Source organism: Setaria viridis, chromosome 7, assembly GCF_005286985.2.
Source record: "Setaria viridis chromosome 7, Setaria_viridis_v4.0, whole genome shotgun sequence".
NCBI classification, from domain to species: Eukaryota; Viridiplantae; Streptophyta; class Magnoliopsida; order Poales; family Poaceae; genus Setaria; species Setaria viridis.
Genome location: NC_048269.2, coordinates 21,894,841 through 21,914,466, shown reverse-complemented (window position 1 = coordinate 21,914,466; position 19,626 = coordinate 21,894,841). Strand labels below are relative to the sequence as shown.

The window sequence follows — 19,626 nt, the reverse complement described above, 5'->3', positions numbered from 1 at the left end:
TAATTTTTGCTACATATCTATATACTATACATAATATGTATCTACATATATATACTATATATAATATGTATTTAGACGTATAAGAAAATTACGTACCTGGTAAATCTAAAATGAATAGTAATCTAGGATCGAGGGAGTAGTTAACGGTAGTTGCACGATGATATCCTCGCATCTACTTTTTGAGCGTCTACGCATCCATCTTGGGATTTGTGGCGGTACTATAACATTCAGAGTATGTTACTGCCGACCTAGGTGAGAGGTGACTGATGGCAGACAGGCATGTAACGTCGGATCGTCGGCACTCGGCAGTCCACATATGTTGGGAGGAGATGAGCGTATGAGGGAGCCTCCGGTAATTTTTACTCTGCAGGCAATGGTTTATAATTTACTCTGCGAGCTCAACCAGCAAGTACAGCTCTCACGTCGAAATAATTTACTGAATATCCGAATCTCAGGCCACGCGTTTACAAACTGAAGGTAACTACTGACAGCACCTGAGCACGAAGCATTCAGCATCCTCACCAAGCACTGCAATTTTATGCAAGCTGAGGAGTATCAGGGAGGTAGCCAAATCTTTCTTAACCTTTGAGTGGACTCGTCCAGTACTGAACGTCTGAACATACCAATTCAGCCATGGCCCATGGGTGAAGAACAACAGCGACAAGTCGACGGTTTTCTTTATGAAACATAGCAGCAGTTTGTGACATCATTTACAAGTGCCAAACAAGGCTCTCTCTCCCTTATTTAACCATAGAGGAGACATAACCCCTGGCTTCGACAGCGACCAAAGAACGGAGGATGGAAACAAAACCAATGTTGTAAGCTTGCAATGGCACACAAATTAGTCTGATTTCTTTGGACACCACTTCTACATCGTTTCTATTAGGCACAGTATTTACACAAGGACCAGCTCGCCCCCCCTCCTTTCTAGGCAGAGCATATCGCAGGAAGAGGAGCCTTGCCACGGATCTTTGGGTGCTCGGACCAGTAGGCCTGTGCTGCGAGCACACGGTCCAGGAGTTCTTGTGGAACTGGCTCGCCTCTTCGTTGTTGCGGGGATATACTTGCGGTGTGAACCAGGGTCTTCCACTTGTCCTGGTTCAACAATCAGTATTTCACAGTATGTTAGAGAGCTGCAGATTTCGTGTGATCCACTAAACAGAGAGAAATGAGAGGTAGCTAGTTCGGAACATAAGATCACCAGCACGGCATTGAAATCCAACATAAGGAAACTGTACTGATGGCTGATTTTGTGGATCTTCTGATTGGCAGGCTGGCAGCACAAAATTAACTGTACACAAAGGCGAGATTGTGTCTAAGAAAATCACCTTAAGGTCAACATATGTCCTGTGCTCCACATGTTCGAATGCATGCATTTTAACAGCTCTCCACCTGAAAAACAAGATTAAGAGGCACACATGAGGCAACAGGTTGCATGAACTGAAAACAAATTTATTGGACACAGACCTTCCAGTCCCGATCAGTTCGACTGCTTCCACCAGTGCCGCAACCTCATCAACAGTGAAGGGCATCCTAGTGCGCCTTTGCCCAGTTTCAGACCGCCTGACACTACAAAGAGGCACAATGGCTAGGGCACCATCGTCTGAAGGTGCAACAGGGACGATGGCTTGGGAGCTTGTTGATGTATCTTGTGAGGCCATCTCAACAGGATGAACAACAGAATACAGATCGGAGAGAGAGCGGCTTCGATAAGGAGGTGTGCGCTGCTGGTTGTCATCGCCGACAGTTTCAGGAAAATGCTCTTCACACTTCATCCTGAAAAATCATGGAATATTTAAGCTGCATCCTGACGATATTTTTCAATCATTACTCCTAAGAGACAACTGTATCATCACCTACCTAGCTAATGGCTCCACAACATCTGCACTGAGCAAATCCATCTGTTCAGGTTTTACGACTCCAGAGGGAGAATCTTGCCCACCTTCACATTCCAGCGTAAAGTCTATGTTATTTAGTTTTTTATCATGGCATATCCCAGCTTGACGAAGTGTCTTGTTGTCGTCTTGGATATCCTTTCCTTGAAGAAGAACACCAACGCGTAGACCACCTTGCATTATACTATTGACGACATCCATAACGGTTTTCTATAGACAAATTGGAAATGGTTATTGGGCAACACTCACAAGAAGGTAATATTCATAAACAATGGAAGTTGAATTTTCCAGCTAGAAAATGCTCTGTATTGTGTAACAATTAAAGCTATTGTGAAGACTCATTATTTCACATTGCGACAAATTGTTTGGTTATTCAAATGTAGAAAACTAACATGACTGTCCAGTCCAGCATTTTTTAGCAGGTAACTTATGTATTACTATATTTTTTCCAACTGCAAAACAGAAAGTTAAATGGGATCTTGCAGTCTCGCAGATTTCATGAACAATACTGTAATAGTAGATTAACAACAGCTGCACAAAAGAATGCATGATTGCTAATCAGTAACTTGTAGCTTCCCATATAGTACCTTCAATGAACCAATGGTTGCATTTTCAGGGACATTGATGAACACTTCTGGGATGTTGAATGACTTTATTCTTAGCTTAACTGAAAAGTAAAAGGAATGATAAGCCATGGAAATAAAAGCAACGAACACAACACTGCACACTATCCAAGAATACCATGGTAATTGTCAGATCCCGATGATTTATTCCGACCTTCTGTAGAGAATGATGTCCCGGCGGCTGCAATGGCAAGCAACATTTTCTTTTAGGAAGTGCATTGAAACAAGGATTGAGGTCCAATGCCATGTGGAAGAACTGGATGTCTGCATAATCCTAAAGAACTGAAGACTTCAAAATTACAATGTAGATGTATTTAACAGTATAAAATACCTCCAGTTAGCATCTCTTTAGCAAATGAAGTTGCATGATGCGCTGGTTTTTTCTTCTTGAAAATTGTCCTTTGCACCTTTTGACGTCTGGCAGGTATCTTTTTGCTGCATAAATTTAGCTTGCTACCTATTTGAGTAAAACAACCAGTGGCCCTTGATTAGTCAAATTCCTATGTTGGCAGGTTGCAATGATAATAGAGAGAAGCAAAAGGAAACATGGTTCTCTATGGCAGCTAATTGAGCAACTAGGAGTGTAGATGATGCAAATACTAACACCATGGGAACATGGGATTGGCATACCTTTGTTGGACATCCCTCCACAAACCTTTTTTGATGGCATCCCTCCACAAATCTTATTACGTGCTGCCTTCCTTACCTTCGAGGCAAGCAATTTCCTTATCCTGTGGCTACCAATATATTGTGGCCTGCTACCCTTATCCCCTGCAGTGCTTGGATGCGTGCACCCAGAAGAATTTTCATCGTCATCTCTGTCTGCAGTATACTGCACTTCATCCCGACACAAGGAAGCAGTTTGATGGTCCTTGTCATGGTTGCACAGAGGAACACACGAGCTACTGTCAGAACTAACCAAAGCAGGAGGTCTAACATCAAGATCCACGGAGTCAAACAAACTGTGAAGAACCGCAGCATGCCCATCTGCTTGTCTTCTGACCACTTTAGGTTCAGCTTGGTGCATTTGTTCAGCCTCTGCTGAACTTGAGGATCCTGGATGGTGTGTTCCACGAGCTCCAAACTCAGGAATTATGCCGAGACCACAGCTAGTTTCATATGGTCTTGTACAACTAACCAATGAGTCCCTAACTAACATATTTGATTTCACTGTTAGTGACTCTAACATTGATCCAGCTTCGTTTATTGTCGACGAGTTTTCTGCCGAGCAGTTGTTAGCTTGCCTAGGAAAGGCACAGATACCACCAGAACCCACTACACATCCATTGCAGCAATCTTTCTCCACAGCCATGTTATTTAGGGGCAGAATTTCATCGCGGTGTTCTTCTTTAACTGCTTTCTTGTTTTTAGCTTTTGCTGCACCACTAGTATTAGGAACATTGTTGGAAATGTCCTGATCTGCTAATAGTGTTCCTGCAACGGTGGCAAGCAAATCAAATGCGCACATCTCATCTTTCTTTTTCCTGGTGGTGCGTTTCCCCTGCATTAACGTGGATCGTTAATAAGGATTCAATTGGCAAATTGTGGTCAAAGCAAAAACATGATCAAAAGAACATGTACCCGAGCTGAGTTTGGAACACGTGGCATGGTTGCAGTTCGGCGGCCACGGGATCCAGAATCCGACCTCTTCCGCATCACCATATCTTGATGTCACCTACACAGCAGGTCTTCACAGACGGCGAAGAGATACAAACACCACATCCATCATCTTTATCTGCGCAAAATATACACAATAAGTAAGCATCCACCCATTATGCCAGTGCTGATGGCCCAAGCCCTGGCAACCAGTCTAGCACCACAAGAGAATTGCCTTCGTAGCACATAGCCGCGGTACCATGATTGTTTTTGGCAATTGCAAAAATACCACCGGATTCCTTCCTGTCCAAGCCGTACTACTCCGGCGAACTCTCTCCTCTCCGGCGGGTGCAGGAATCAGAGATAAGCGAGGACGAAGAGAAAAGGGGGTACCTTCCTGCAGGAGCGTGCGCGGTGGGGCTCGGCAACCGGTGTCGTGGGTTTTAAGCTTCGCAATCCCCTCCGCGGTTCTCTTCCGCGTCGCCGATGGGAGGCAAAATGGATCCTTGCGGAGGCTCGACGGGGAAGCTGCCTGCAGGAGCTCGAGCGCACTGGATGCGCAGCCTGCTTCTCCCCCGACGGGCGCAGGTGGCTCGATTTGGACAGGGGGAAACCGCTCCCTTCCGGATCGGGATGGGGGAGGAAAGAGTCGGGGGTCGGGACAATTCGCGCGGGGATGTGACGGCCGCCGGGTGCCGTCGCTGCTTCCAGATTTGGCCGGAGGTCGACGAGCTCAAAGCCCCAAGGACGAGGAAGGGATGGGGATTGGGGAGAGGAATGGAGGATAGAGAGGAGGAGAAAGGAGGGGGAGAGAGGTTTAACGGGAGGTAGATTCCAGGTGTGTGATCTGGACCCTTTTGCACAGTGGTAGATGAAATCCCGTTCTTTTTTAACCCAGCGGATGGAAAATGCTCAAATGTTTTCGCCAGCTTCGACACTGGATTTTTTGTCACTCAATTGAGAGTTTATTCGAGATAGAGTTGTAGGATTAGGGTTCAGATTTTGATCTTAGAAAGTGAGGTTTCAAAACATAGTGAAATTAGAGGAAAGGTCGTCAAGTTAGATTGGGCATATAGTGATGATGGATGGAGTGAGGACTGTAGCATTTTTTGTTATCGGAAATGATGGACTATAGGTCAAAGTGGATGAGAGCTGTCACGATAAGAAAGGTATGTAAGGTGGGGCAAGGGCACGCAAAAGCGATCTTGTCGAAGCTAAGGCAAAGAGAGATTATCGTACAGAGAAGGATTAACAAGGTGGTGGTATTAGACACGACAAGTAGAAGGTAGATAAGATTGGCATCGTGGTATATTGGGGTTATCTCGGGTGATGGAAGTTATCAATGGATCAAAGTGGATGAGAGAACAACAAGAAAAAGGTAAGTAAGGTAGAGCAAGGGCACGTAAAAGCATCTTGTTGAAGTTGAGAAAAAAAAGCTTATCATATCAGAGAAGGATTATTAAGGTGACGATATTAGATACGACGAGTAGAAGGTAGAGGTAGGATAAGGCAAAATGGAAACTCAACATTACATGGACTCAAGCGAAGACATATGCAAGATGTGGTTCGAATAAGAAAAAATCAAGCATTCGGACTAGGAGGAAAATTAGCAATAAGACTGACACGATATACCCTCTGATTTAATTTAAAACATTACCATTTCTCTAGTAACATCTATTTTATTATAGAAATATTAAAAGTAATATCGGATGACCCAAAATATTCCTAGTAACATCTATATACTTACAACACAAATTATCAAATTTACCACGTGTTTGATTGAATGTATCAAGAACTGATGACGCAGCCCTCCAATTTTTGCATGGTGAAAGAAAAATAATTGTTGCCTATAATTAGGATCGAATGAGTTAGCATCCAATCAAATACTCCCTCCACTCAAAATTGTAGGTTTTGATCATTCTATCGTGGGAAGCAGAAGATGCAGAGCAATTATGCCAGAACTAGCTCATAGAAGATTGCACAAAAAATGTTCGACTTGTTTGCATTAATCTACCTTTTCTTTTTCGTACTTCAGTAGTATTGTGTACGTGTGCCTGAGTTTTGTACCAGCCTAAATCTCGACAAACATGACGCAATAGAACCAGTTCTTTTCACACTATAAATAAAGCTAACAAAAAGCAAGTTTAACGCTCGCCATCTTCACACAGACCGCTATCATAAACGACACGATAATCTAACCTACCAAGCAAATTCATCGTTTTCTTGAGACAATGCGCACTGTCCTCCTTCTCGCCATGTTCGAGAGAAGTCGCTTCCTCCCCAGACGTGGCTTCCACGCCAGTTGTTTCTGCTCCCACGCGCTGGCTGACGCCGGCCGCCGGCAAGAAGTACCACACGGGGCACGACACGCCTCCGGTCGACGCCGCCGGCCACCGGACAGAGGCTCCGGTTGCCACGTTGTACACCACCGCCTCGTAGTCTCCGTCTCCCCCGCGCGGGCCGTCCCAATAGTAGACGCTGTTGGCGCTCACGCCCTCGCCGCGCACCACCGCCGCGTCGTTCATGCCGACGAACACCGCGTTCCCTCTCAGATCCTTCGCGTCGGCCACCGTCCAGCAGCTGCCCGGCCAGTTCCCCGGGTCGTACCTGAGGACGAAGACGTCACCCTCGAATATGCGAATCCGCCGCGCGGCTCCCCCGGGCGGCGCGTCAACGGTGACGGAGCCGGAGCCGCTCGACCGCCTCCACACCTGGTACAGCCCACCTTCGCAGAGCACCAGGTTCTTGCCGTCCGTGTACTCCGAGATGACGTCGTACGGCGGAGGGAAGGCGTCGGCGCCGATGGGCAGTTTCGGCAGCGGCCCCACCTCCATCGGCGGCATCTGGCGGCAGACACGGTGGCGGCGGGTGAGGTGGAGCACGTGCACCTCGCCGTCCCACGCCAAGCAGTAGACCTTGCCGTCGTCGCCGTAGGCGATGTCGACCAGGACGACCCCGTCGAGGAGCGGGCCCGTGTCCTCGCTGTACGAGCAGCCGTTGGCCGCCCTCTGCACGGCGACCATGTTCGGCCGGATGAGGCTCGCCGCGATGAAGTCGCGGCGCGTGGGGTTGGGCGAGAAGATGATCTTGGGCGCCAGCTGGCCGTGCGCGGGCTGGTATAGCGACTCGTCCAGCGGAATCTCCTCGCCGGTGAAGGGGTTGAACAGCATGGGCCCCGCGGGCGCCGCGGCGTCGCCCGCGACGAGTGCCACCCACCCGTCGCGCGAGGCGCCGACGCAGCGGCAGCGCGCCGCGGCGCCGACCCTGCCGCCCGGCCGGTGCAGCAGGAGCCTGGACCAGCGCCGCGCGTGGAGGGAGCAGGCGGCAAGCGAGACAGGGAGGCTCGCGGCGTCGTCGGCCGGGAGCACGGTGAGCGGGCGTGATAGCGGCGGCGGGAGCGCGGAGCGCCACGCGGCGCAGACGACGCGGCAGGAGGCGTAGTCCTTGAGCGCGCAGCAGTCGGCGATGGTGGAGACGAGGCCGGGCTCGAGGTCGGCCCACGGCCGGATGGGAGCGCCGGCGGGCATGCCGACGTCGTCGTCGCCGCCGCTCATCGATCGGGCGTCGTGGCACGTATCACGAACTAGTAGTGTAGAAGTTGGAGACGCAGGGGACATCCGAGGTAGTACGTGTGTGTTATATACAGCGGGCGTGTACGTAACGTAAGCATTGAGTTGACGGGTTTCTCTAGTGTTCTGCTTCGTTTACTACTCGAGCTGTCGTATGGAAGTCCGAACACCTTTTGTGTAGTGTGTTTCGAAGTCCGAACACTTTTGTGTATGTACAGGACTCGTTTTCATCGTCGTATTTGCATGTTACTCTAAACTCTCCTTTCCTTTGTGCGTATCTCTCCTGAACTTGTTCGTTTTGTGTAGTGTGTTCTGAACGTTCGTTCGCGGCCGACGCAAACGCCGAGGCCGCGCATCTCACGGCCTATCGCGCAAGGCCTGCTTGGACTTCCGGGTGCCACTTCTCAGTGTGCTTCCTCGACTGAAAAGTGAAAACGATCCTCACCATCAGCAGGTTCAGGCTTCAGAGTTCCCACCGGTGCTCCAAGCCGGCGACCCGGCAGACATCGCTGACCCCTTGTCCTCTAGGGTCTAGGCGTAGGAAAATGTTTGCTTCACAGTTTCCCGATCAACGGGCTGCACCATCCGATGGCAACGAAAGCAGCCTTTGACGTGGGACACGCGGCGTGTCGGCCGCTTGTCTCACCAACCCGTCGATATACATGCAGGCACACAGCAGCAGCCCAGCAAGCACACCCGGGCGGCGTGTCCGGGAGAGTAGAGATCATGGCCGAGGCAGCGGGGATGGCGGCAGCGGCGGAGGTCCCCGTGATCGACCTGCGCCTCGCCGGCTCGGCGTCGGAGGAGTCGGCGCGCCTGCGGGCCGCGTGCGAGCGGCAGGGCTGCTTTCGGGTGACCGGGCACGGCGTGCCCCGGGGGCTCCTGGCCGAGATGAAGGCCGCCGTGCGCGCGCTCTTCGACCTCCCCGACGACGCCAAGCGCCGCAACACCGACGTCATCCCCGGCAGCGGCTACGTCGCGCCCAGCGCCACCAATCCGCTCTACGAGGCCTTCGGGCTCATTGACGCCGCCGCGCCCGCCGACGTCGACGCCTTCTGCGCGTGCCTCGACGCGCCGCCGCACCTCAGGTCGACCATGCTCTCGCGCGTGCTTTTTCTAGTTCGATCCATATCTTTCGATTACGAAGAAAGTAAAAGTTTCGTACAATACGGACCTCCCGAGTGCACGCACACGGTTAGGGCATGTTAGGTGATTACATGTTAAAATTTACAACCAAAAGACGTGTAAACCCAGGTACTAATACACTAGGTCGTGCGCTGCATTGCCGCTTGTAGCGGCCAACCTATAGAACAAAGGTGTTTTGCTCCCGCAGAGCACTAGTAGGCTGCCTGCTCCTGAACGTCTGTCATAAGCTGTGCTGATTGCTTGGAACTCGATCCATTTCTGCCCTCCCCCTCTCCCGATTTAGATAGAAATCTCGTCCCGGGTGATGGAAAAAAAAAATCTTTGGCGCAGGGCGACCGTGAAGAGCTACGCGGAGCGGATGCACGACGTGATCGTCGACGTCGCCGGCAAGCTGGCCTCGAGCCTGGGGCTGGAGGAGCACTCGTTCGGGGACTGGCCGTGCCAGTTCCGGATCAACCGGTACAACTACACGAAGGACACGGTGGGCTCCTCCGGCGTGCAGATCCACACGGACTCGAGCTTCCTCACCGTGCTCCAGGAGGACGAGTGCGTGGGCGGCCTCGAGGTGCTGGACCCCGCCGCCGGCGAGTTCGTGCCCGTGGACCCCGTCGCCGGCTCCTTCCTCGTCAACATCGGCGACGTCGGCACGGTACCCCTCTCCCCCTGAACCTGATGGCGGATCATCCATGCCGTCTCGGTGCTCTTAAGTTCTTGACCACCCATCTCCATCGATCTGGCGCGGTTCCAGGTGTGGAGCAACGGGAGGCTGCACAACGTGAGGCACCGGGTGCGGTGCGTCGCGCCGGTGCCGCGCATCTCCATCGCCATGTTCCTGCTCGGGCCCAAGGACGGCAGGGTGAGCACGCCGGAGGCGTTCGTGGACGCGGGCCGCCCGCGCCGGTACAAGGAGTTCAACTACGACGACTTGCGGAGGCTCCGGCTGTCCACCGGCGAGCACGCCGGCGAGGCGCTCGCGCGGTTGGAGGCGTGACGTGGCCGCCTGATCCGGAAGCCCTTTACTGAACTGGAGGCGCTAAATTGCACGAGCATAGTCCCAGAGCTTGCAAATTGGGAAGAAGGATGAGTATGACTATACGAGACATGCGAGCGAATTGTGAACTGCTACCTATTCCGATCAATAAAATAGTGTCACTTGCGAGTTGCAATACCATGCAAGCGAATTGTGAACTGCTACCTATCCCGATCAATAAAATAGTGTCACTTGTGAGTTCCAAATTATTAGTCGTTTTGATTTTTCTAGACCTCCATGCGGCTCCTCAAGGCCGACACGGTCCGCGCGAGCTCGCCACGCAGGGGGAGGCCGTCCTGGCACTCCAGGTATACGCCGTTTCCTCAGCTTTGCTGTTTCCTGTTAATGATCCTTCCTCGGCATGGCATATATATTCTGTATTTCTAGTCTCAGAAAACTTAGGCTATTCTTGTGATTGTGACTGCTTCCCCAACTTCCTCTGGTAACAGCATGATGTCCTTCCTGCCCAGCTCGGGCCCTCATGGATTATGAGTTTAATTAACCCTTGTCCACTTTCAACCAAGCCAATGCTTTCTCATTGTTCAGATGCGGTGATTTGCTACGTATGCCATTTCTTACACATAGTAAGAGATATATATAAATCCATGAACCGTGGAACTTTGTTTCCTTTTGATAAATATTCTGCAACAATAATCTTAAAGTAAATTTGTGTCAATGTGGCTGCTGTTTTTGATCGAGTAAAGACAATCCAGTGGCAAACCACATTACCACAGGATCCCAAGTTCTTTCTGTTGTTTTTCTTTAACTGCTACCTTGTGTGCATAGTTATATTTATATTGGGGCTACAAATTTGTTGCAACTTATACATCAATATCCTCTCTTCTTAGGGGGTGTTTGGATCTTTAGTTTGGACTAAAATTCATGACACATAGAATATTCGGAGGCTAGGAGGACTAAACATGAGCTAATTATAAAACTAATTACATAAATGGAGGCTAATTCCCGAGATGAATCTATTAAGTCTAATTAATCCATCATGAGCACGTGTTTACTGTAGCACCCTATTGTCAAATCATGGACTAATTAGGTTTAATAGATTCGTCCCGCAGATTAGCCTCCATCTGCGCAATTGGTTTTGTAATTAGTCTATGCTTAATACTCCTAATTAGTATCTAAACATTCGATGTGATAGGAATTTTAGAAGCTCCTAAATAAACAAACACTCCCCTCTACTGTTCTTTGCATTTAGGATTAATAGATGGTGCAGACAGGCAGAAGGTTCTTGTCCAGAACCGAGAAAATGCAGACCGAGATGCCTCTTACAATACTGTCATTGCTGCTTGGTCTTTGAGGAGATTCGGAAGGAGCATTGGTACTCCCTCCGTACAAGCCTAGGTCGTTGTGGTACGTAGATCTTGTTACAGCGCTTGCAAGCAAAGGTTTACGGTCCGAGGCCGACAAAACCTGTTCATACTTAAAGAGGGAACAATTGGAGCCCGACACTGATGGTTTCAATCTGCTTCTGAAGGCGCTCATAGATGCTGGGTTTACACAATTGGCAAGGGACTATTTCCGTCTGATGAAATTATGGGACAGTACGTGATCCTGACCGGATAACGTACGGAACACTAATCAAAGGTCTTGAATCCCTAGGAAAGATTGACCTAGCTGATGATATAAGGATTGAGTCAGAAAATGATTACGGTTCGTTGGACTTCCTCGATGAAGTGGAGATCCAAGAGGCTTGCACGAGTAGTTCCTAAAGCTTGGGACGAGATTTTCTAATTTGATGCTGCAATGACTAGTGGCTACTAATATCATGCTGTAATCCAGAATCCTTAAGCGTGTTTGTGAGTCCTTTTCCCCCCCTCCTTTTCGTGACTTCTCTGAATACTTTGTTTGAAAAGTTCTCCGTATCTAATCATATTGTTGCCACTGAATTGTACTCGCATTACTTCTGTTGTCAGTAGCATTTCTCTGCAAAGGGTTACATGCTTCCAGAATGTAGACTGCAAATGTAGTAGTATTGGATGTTGCTGTTGCGTGAGAGTGGAAATCTATGGTAATTGCTACTATGTACTACCCATTCATACTATGTTGAGTTTTCCGGTTCAGACTTGTCACGACAACAGACTTATCACGACAACAGTATTCGGATTACCATGTCACAGCAACGGATATCTTTTCGACCTCTCGAGATCCTTTGTCTGCCTGCATGATACGATACGCCGGCCACAGATTGTATTGGGGCACGGGGAGGAAAGCGCATGTGCGCAGGAGAGGTTCGGATCATTATCACCCGCTTGGAGTCAATGAACGTTAGTGACAGTAGATGGATTGTATTCCACGCCTCAGCGATCGCGACGCCCTTCCTCGCTTGTCCCTTCCTCTGGATCCATATCCGATCCTGATGTCCCCAAGTCGGCGACCAGGTTGGCATCGCCGCCCCGCCTGTCCTCTAAAGAGACAAGCGAGGTGATGCCAGTCAGCCACAGCCGAAAGTGTGCGCCAACGACTCTTTTCCAGCGTCGCAAAGAACGGTGCGTCCTCGGCTCCGAGGCGTAGGAAAACGTTCGCCAAGTTGGGCTTGCGTGCCGTGCTGGCTTCACCGTTTCCCGATCAGCTGGCTCCACGGTCTGATGACAAACACAAGCAATTCAGCAAGCCTTCGACGTGGAACGCGCGGCGTGTCGGTCGCTTGTCTCGACAAACCGGCGATACAGCGGCGAGCAGGGAGGACGTCGCGTGGCGCCGCAGGTCTCTCCCCGACGAGCGGCGCCGCCCGTGCGGCCCCCCCCCCCCCCCCCCCCCCCCCCCCGCGCCGTTCTCGCGGCGCACGAGCGCCTCTAAATACGGCCCCCAGGCCAGCCACCGAGCGACGCCAAGCCAATCCCCGCGGCACGCACGCACGCACGCACGGAAGTCAATTCGGGCGGCGCGTGCGGGAGAGTAAGGCCGGCCGGCTTCGGCAGCTGCCAGCGGGGACGAGATGGCGGTGGAGATCCCGGTGGTCGACCTGCGCCTCGCCGGCGCGGCGCCGGAGGAGTCGGCGCGCCTGCGGGCCGCGTGTGAGCGGCTGGGCTGCGTCCGGCTGACCGGCCACGGCGTGCCCCTTGAGCTCCTGGCCGAGATGAAGGCCGCCGTGCGCGCGCTCTTCGACCTCCCCGACGACGCCAAGCGCCGCAACGCCGACGTCATCCCCGGCAGCGGCTACGTCGCGCCCAGCGCCGCCAACCCGCTCTACGAGGCCTTCGGGCTCCTCGACGCCGCCGCGCCCGCCGACGTCGACGCCTTCTGCGCGCGCCTCGACGCGCCGCCGCACCTCAGGTCGGCCACGCTCTCGCACGTGCTTTTTCTAGCTCGGCCCATTTCTGCCCTCCCCCTCTCCCGATTTAGATAGAAATCTCGTCCCGGTTGATGGAAAAAAAATCTTTGGCGCAGGGCGACCGTGAAGAGCTACGCGGAGCGGATGCACGGCGTGATCGTCGACGTCGCCGGCAAGCTGGCCTCGAGCCTGGGGCTGGAGGAGCACTCGTTCGGGGAGTGGCCGTGCCAGTTCCGCATCAACCGGTACAACTACACGGAGGACACGGTGGGCTCCCCCGGCGTGCAGACCCACACGGACTCGGGCTTCCTCACCGTGCTCCAGGAGGACGAGTGCGTCGGCGGCCTCGAGGTGCTGGACCCCGCCACCGGCGAGTTCGTGCCCGTCGACCCCGTCGCCGGTTCCTTCCTCATCAACATCGGCGACGTCGGCACGGTATGATGAACTTCGTTCTTGGCAGATCCGTGCCGTCTCCAGGTGCTCGATCTTGATGTCTTTGATCGATGCCGTTCGTTTACCCAGGCCTGGAGCAACGGGAGGCTGCACAACGTGAGGCACCGGGTGCAGTGCGTCGCGCCGGTGCCGCGCTTCTCCATCGCCATGTTCCTGCTCGCGCCCAAGGACGACAGGGTGAGCGCGCCGGAGGCGTTCGTGGACGCCGACCACCCGCGCCGCTACAGGGAGTTCAAGTACGACGACTACAGGAGGCTCCGGCTGTCCACCGGCGAGCGCGCCGGCGAGGCGCTCGCGCGGCTGGCGGTGTGACGTGGCGCACGTGGTGGTGGGGCTGCAAATCGGGAGCCGTTGAGGCGTTAATTATAGGCATATCGGTTGTCTCGTTGAGCTGTTGTCTTGATTGACCAGTGGGGAGAAGGATGGCTATTGGGGTGCCATGTGAATTGCTATCGAGTCTCATCAATAAAACCTTGTGTCATTTGAAAATCGCACGGACTTGAGCCATCAGCCATGCGCACAAAGCACACTAGCACAGCTATCTCCATGGTTCATACAGGCTTCAGCAGAGACCTTTTTCTACAGGGAAAAAAAATCATTTGTGGACCAAATTTGCCTTCGATCTTCACAGACAACATAATGGGATACAAATATAGAGTTCCAGGGCCTCAGCCCCCGTCCATAATGCATTGCATAAAACAGGACAGTCTATCAGAAGCATGCATTGTTCCCTCTCTACTCATACATCAGAGTTCACTGAACATCCCACATCAAAAGAGCATGGTGTAACCCAGCTGACTACCTCTGCCTCAGACGGTTTCCCTCAGTTTGCGATAGCCTGCAGCTCCTGTGCAGCTCAGTGCTCAGAGCACACCGCCATCTCGCTGTCGCAGTAGCTGTTTGCGGCTCCCACTCTCCGGTGCTTCCTTCCCCAGCTGCAACTTCTGTTGGCTTTCATCATGTATGGACAGGTCTACGATCAGACACCAGCTATAAGTACTCCTGCTGCTAATCCTTTCAAGGAAGGCACCAGTGTCTTGTGTTGTGCTGCTCCAGAAGCTTGACCGGGCAGAGTAATTCCCGGTTCTTGAGCATCTGTACCACCGGACGCCAGAGCAGTGACATATTCCTCCAGGCTGTATTCTGAAAACAAGAATAATTTCTTAGAGATCTCACATCACTGCTGAGCTAGCCATGCTAAAGATAGCATGTTTTTTTTATGAAACAGCCAAAACTTAGCAACTGATTCAAAGCTAATCACTACTGGGCTACCAAAACCATCAGCTAGTGAGGTACAGGATTTTTTGGCCACCACAAACTTTTTTCGAAAGAGTGGCGACCACAAACTCAAAGAACAAGTGGTGAACACTTCCATTTTGGCTGCAGAACAAGCAACTCTGGTTCGCAACATCTCTTCTCTTAAGTTATCCTGGGTCAGCAACTTGTTTGTTGTTTCTGGACAATAACCATAACAAGGCATGAACTCTTGGGGGATGAACAGCTTCCGCACTGCTGTGGTGTAGATCTGTTTTACCCCTTGAAAGTTAACAATTTTATATAACGGCTGTGAGGAGTACACCCCAATAACAATGCCCTGAAGCATATTCATCTAATCTGAAAGAAGAATGTAAAGGGGTACAAGTATGGAATAACTGCACTGAAGCATATTAATCTGATCTGAAAGAAAGACAAGATGATCTCCTCAATGATTTTCTGTATTATCTCTTTCATGCTCACAATCGTCAAAGTTCTGTAAACCTGTAACAGCAAAATCTGGCACACATCAACTATGGCTAATAATAGTATATGGTATATTGTATACCCCAAATCATTGTACTCGCCTATCTCATAGCATACATGCACACTCAAGCTATTTAGCAGATAAAAATGAACTTATCCATTGTTAACTGAGCTTTATCCCATGTGAATTCAATTTTCAAGCAGATAAAAATAGATACATAGTTCAATTGGTCTTACTCCTACAGCATGATCAAAGGCAACAAGCAGCTGATGAAGTTCAATTTTTTTCAGGTTAACATATAATCAACAGGAGCAGGAGACACGTGTAACCTGGAGAAACTTCTGATCTAGTTGGTGACAACTTGATTTGTGAAGCTAACTGTTATATATGCCCATGAAGCAAGGTCTAAATGATCTTCTATATGATATGCTGCATGATCGGTCCCAAGTTCAGCAATTGCCAAAGTTCCATAAACCTGTAGCAGCTAGTATCAGTATTCAGTAGCGGAAGAAACATAGATCATGCTAATCAACCTTTAGCCCAGACTAAAACCAACTTCAAACTGATAAAAAAAACATAACCACCAGAACACAAATGATTCAGAGAGTTATCTGAATTCATTATAAGGCAACAATGATTCAGAGAGTACGAACAGAGACACACAGTGGGATACCCTGTTCGGCTCGACTTATAAGCCGGCTGAAAAGCTGAAACGGCTGATTTGTTGTGAGAGAAAAATACTGTTCGGTGACTGATAAGCCGGCTGAATAAGCTGAAGCGGACAGGTAAATTTCTAGATGAAGCAGCCATGCTAGAATACGATAGAATTAGCCATGTTACATGCCAAGAAAACATATCTCAACATATCAAGTCCAAATTGCTTGTTGAGTTTGCAGGTGGCTAACACGCATGTTGCTCCCAGACCCAGTCTTCCAAAAGATCAAAATCAGATAGGAGTCGCATCGGTATGCAAGTTTGATTAGGTGCTTATCGATTAAACATTTTGGCATTTAACTAGGATAGCTACGAGAGAAACAGGGAGAACACGAAAGTCCTACACAAAATTTCTGAAAAAGCCTAAATAATTCGTTCGATTTGAGGTTGCAGAAGCTAACATAGGCCTTGTTTAGTTCCCAATTTGGGAGTGGCAAAATTGGCATTTTACCATAAATGCGCAACTGTAGCGTTTCGTTTGTATTTGTGAATTATTGTCCAAATATTGACTAATTAGGCTCAAAAGATTCGTCTCGCAAAGTACAACAAAACTGTGCAATTAGTTTTTAATTTCGTCTACATTTAGTACTTCATGCATGTACCGCAAGTTTGATGTGATGGAGAATCTTCTTTTTACATAGTGTCAAAGTTGGGACTTGGGAGGAAACTAAACATGGCCATAGAGTGTCAATTTACCTCCAGCCTGTTGCCTTTCTCAACGATATCGATCCAGAGCGTCCAATCCGCCTCCTATTTCTTCAGTTTGCACACATTCTCCACGATCTGGATGATCTCGACCTCCGGCACCTGCACGCACCCTAGTCCCCACCCCAAGCATCAGCACCAACTAGGAAACTAGCCAGGCCAGCCAGCCAAGCACCCGAATCAAGAGCGGAGTACACCTTCGTGGTCTCTTGGACGGCGGGGCGCCTGCTGCTTCTTGGCGACCTGAGCTGATGATCGGCGACGCCTGTGGTAGGGGCGCGGCCCGCGACTTCTGCGGGAGGGGCGCGGACGGGGGACTACTGTCTGAAGTCTGAAGTCTGAACCCATCTAAAACAGCCGCAATCCCACACCAGTACACCAATATCCAACTCGAGCAGAGGCAGAGCTGAGCGGCGATGCTCCGCCTACTCACCGCCTACTCACCGCTCCGCCTACCCTCTACCGGCGGCAGCGCTCGCCGGAGGAGCGCCGCCGCCGCCGCCGGGACCATCACGATGCGGGACCGGAGCAAGAACCGGAAGCCGACGCAGCGCGGCCGGTACCTCAGCACAGAGGCCATCCAGGCCGTCCAGTCCCTCAAGCGCGCCGCCCTCCGTAGCGGCTCCGCCGCGTCCGCTGCCGCCGCGGTGGAGCCCAAGCTGCGGCGCCTCCTCAAGGCCGACATGGTCGCCGTGTTCCGCGAGCTCGCCGCGCAGGGCGAGGCCCTCCTGGCCCTCCAGGTACGCCGTGGCTGGCGCCGTGCTATGCGCGCTTGCTGCTTCACCGGCAGAAGCTGCCTTGGTGGCGTTTTGGGCGTCGTAGGGCAAATTCTTGGCCAAATTGTGCTGATCAATTAGTCAATTACCTGTGAACGTGTAGATTAGCAACAAATGTATAAAATCGTAAATTCCCGTCACGATGTTGTGCTCGTGCCATGCTGAACAATTTCATCGGCCTAAATTATTCCCACTGTCCAAATTGGTAAAAGCTTAGCCATATCTTCATGTCCAAGGAGATAACGAATTTGGGAACAATAGTTTATCCAAAAGTTGTCAGCCTTTGTGAACTGCATCTGATGACCGATGTGCACTCACCAACTTTTTTTTATACACTTCCTGTCCGGCTGTCCGTTAGATAGATTTGCAGAATTTCTAGTCTGATCCACCATTAATCATCTAAGGAAAACTCATTGTTGTCATGAATTGTTGGTTCAAAGCTCCTAACTTCTTTCAGAAGCAGCATGATGTGCTGATCAGGCCCTCAGGATTCATGCCTGTCTAAGTTTTTGTCCACTTTGATTTGAGCCATTTCTTTTTAACTGCTGGATGCAGTAGATGTGCTTTGGGTGCTATTTCTTAAGCATAGAAAGGTTATGAATCCATTAAATGTGGAGCACATATATGATTCCTCATTAGTCTACTGCAAGATCCTTAAGGTTTTTTTTGTCAATATGGCTGCTATTTTTTTTAAGGAAATTACAGTATAGTGGCATGAATGAATACAATTCAGTGGCAGCTCATTGAAATACCAGGATCAACTTCTAATTCTTATAGTTTTTTTTACTATATGCATTTAGGGTTACTAGATGGTGACACTGCTGACATATGCACCCTTCTTAGTTTTTTATATGCATTTAGGATTACTAGATGGTGCTACTGCTGACAAGCAGAAACTTATAGTCCTGATTCCTGAACAAAGAAATGAAGACTGATATGCTTCTCATTTCTTACAATGTTGTCATTTCTGATAGGTCTTTGACGAGATTCGGAAGGAGCATTGGTACAGGCCTAGGTTGCTGTGGTACGTAGATCTTGTTACAGTGCTTGCAAGCAAAGGTTTACAGTCTGAGGTCGACAAAGCCTGTTCATACCTGAAGAGGGAACAACTGGAGCCAGACACTGAAGGTTTCAATCTGCTTCTGAAGGCACTCCTAGATGCTGGGTTCACACAATTAGCAATGGATTGTTTCCGTCTGATGAAATTGTGGGACAGTGATCCTGATAGGATAACATATACAACGTTGATCAAAGGTCTTGAATCTGTAGGAAAAATGGAGCTATGTGCTGGTATACAGTTGGAGGCAGAAAATGATTATGGTTCCTTGGACTTCCTTGATGAAGTGGAGATCAAAGAGGCTTGTACAAGTAGTTCATAACAGGTTGCCCAGTGGAGGGCTGCTTGCTTATTGATCAAACAAGCAAGAGTTACACCTGCATAGTTCGGAATGATCATATGGCAACCTGGAAAAGAAATCATCCCAATATATATGCATTGTTTAGGGTTTATAAAGTAGAACACCATAACTTGTTGCAGCAATCACTACTAACTACTGACATTTAGCTGATTATGTGTCCAGAATACCTGAAGGACTACTTGCAGCTTTGGCAGTCCGTATTATCTTTTTGTAACTTGTCTAGATTTTTGTTTGAAAAGTTCTCTGCATCTATTCATACTGTTGGCACCTGAATTATAGTCACATTACTGTTCTCTCTGCATAGTCGCATTTCTGTGTAAACGGTTGTATGCTTCCATTCACACTTAATCAGAGCGTGATTGTAAATAATTTTGCTTTAGAAATAAGTATTGGAGATTGCTGTGTGTAAGTGGAGATTATGGTCATTGCTATTCATACTGTATTCGCTTTGCCAGTTTAGATTTTTTTCTCTCACGATAATGTTCATATGACTATGTCCCAGAACAAAAGAGAGGGGGAATCAACTAGCCATTTGGACGCAACCTGAAGGACTCTGAAGCAGAATTACATTGCTTTCTCGAAAACAAGACAAAGGAATACTCAAATTTCTTTGTAGCCGTCCTGAAAAACGCCAACCCATCTACGAAACATGAAGAAACTACAAAGCACATGCT

General features: G+C 49.7%; 5 protein-coding genes and 1 long non-coding RNA gene across 6 annotated transcripts; 3 read left to right on the top strand and 3 right to left on the bottom strand.

Moving 5' to 3' along the window:
- Nucleotides 1-645: 645 nt before the first annotated feature.
- Nucleotides 646-4,962, bottom strand: LOC117864310 (telomere-binding protein 1). Its single transcript, XM_034748360.2, has 10 exons — nt 4,508-4,962; nt 4,100-4,253; nt 3,149-4,019; nt 2,850-2,975; nt 2,637-2,699; nt 2,483-2,562; nt 1,861-2,105; nt 1,468-1,776; nt 1,329-1,392; nt 646-1,095 (listed from the first exon to the last, which is right to left on the bottom strand). Exons 2-10 carry the CDS (start codon nt 4,178-4,180, stop codon nt 928-930), a joined length of 2,007 nt encoding a protein of 668 aa, XP_034604251.1. The 5' UTR covers nt 4,181-4,253; nt 4,508-4,962; the 3' UTR covers nt 646-927.
- Nucleotides 4,963-6,252: 1,290 nt separating this feature from the next.
- On the bottom strand, nt 6,253-7,668 carry LOC140223475 (uncharacterized). The gene has a single exon (XM_072295316.1). It carries the CDS (start codon nt 7,666-7,668, stop codon nt 6,259-6,261), a length of 1,410 nt encoding a protein of 469 aa, XP_072151417.1. The 3' UTR covers nt 6,253-6,258.
- Nucleotides 7,669-8,424: 756 nt separating this feature from the next.
- LOC117865264 (2-oxoglutarate-dependent dioxygenase DAO) lies at nt 8,425-10,065 on the top strand. Its single transcript, XM_034749421.2, has 3 exons — nt 8,425-8,771; nt 9,160-9,478; nt 9,578-10,065. Exons 1-3 carry the CDS (start codon nt 8,428-8,430, stop codon nt 9,818-9,820), a joined length of 906 nt encoding a protein of 301 aa, XP_034605312.2. The 5' UTR covers nt 8,425-8,427; the 3' UTR covers nt 9,821-10,065.
- A 2,243-nt stretch (nt 10,066-12,308) lies between these two features.
- On the top strand, nt 12,309-14,092 carry LOC117863925 (2-oxoglutarate-dependent dioxygenase DAO). The gene is made up of 3 exons (XM_034747836.2): nt 12,309-13,147; nt 13,262-13,580; nt 13,668-14,092. Exons 1-3 carry the CDS (start codon nt 12,810-12,812, stop codon nt 13,908-13,910), a joined length of 900 nt encoding a protein of 299 aa, XP_034603727.1. The 5' UTR covers nt 12,309-12,809; the 3' UTR covers nt 13,911-14,092.
- A 159-nt stretch (nt 14,093-14,251) lies between these two features.
- LOC117863928 (uncharacterized) lies at nt 14,252-16,889 on the bottom strand. The gene is made up of 2 exons (XR_004642317.2): nt 16,750-16,889; nt 14,252-15,814 (listed from the first exon to the last, which is right to left on the bottom strand). It is a non-coding gene; the product is annotated as an uncharacterized lncRNA (long non-coding RNA).
- A 280-nt stretch (nt 16,890-17,169) lies between these two features.
- On the top strand, nt 17,170-19,361 carry LOC140220047 (protein THYLAKOID ASSEMBLY 8, chloroplastic). The gene is made up of 2 exons (XM_034747837.2): nt 17,170-17,498; nt 18,509-19,361. Exons 1-2 carry the CDS (start codon nt 17,175-17,177, stop codon nt 18,911-18,913), a joined length of 729 nt encoding a protein of 242 aa, XP_034603728.1. The 5' UTR covers nt 17,170-17,174; the 3' UTR covers nt 18,914-19,361.
- The last annotated feature ends 265 nt before the right edge of the window (nt 19,362-19,626 follow it).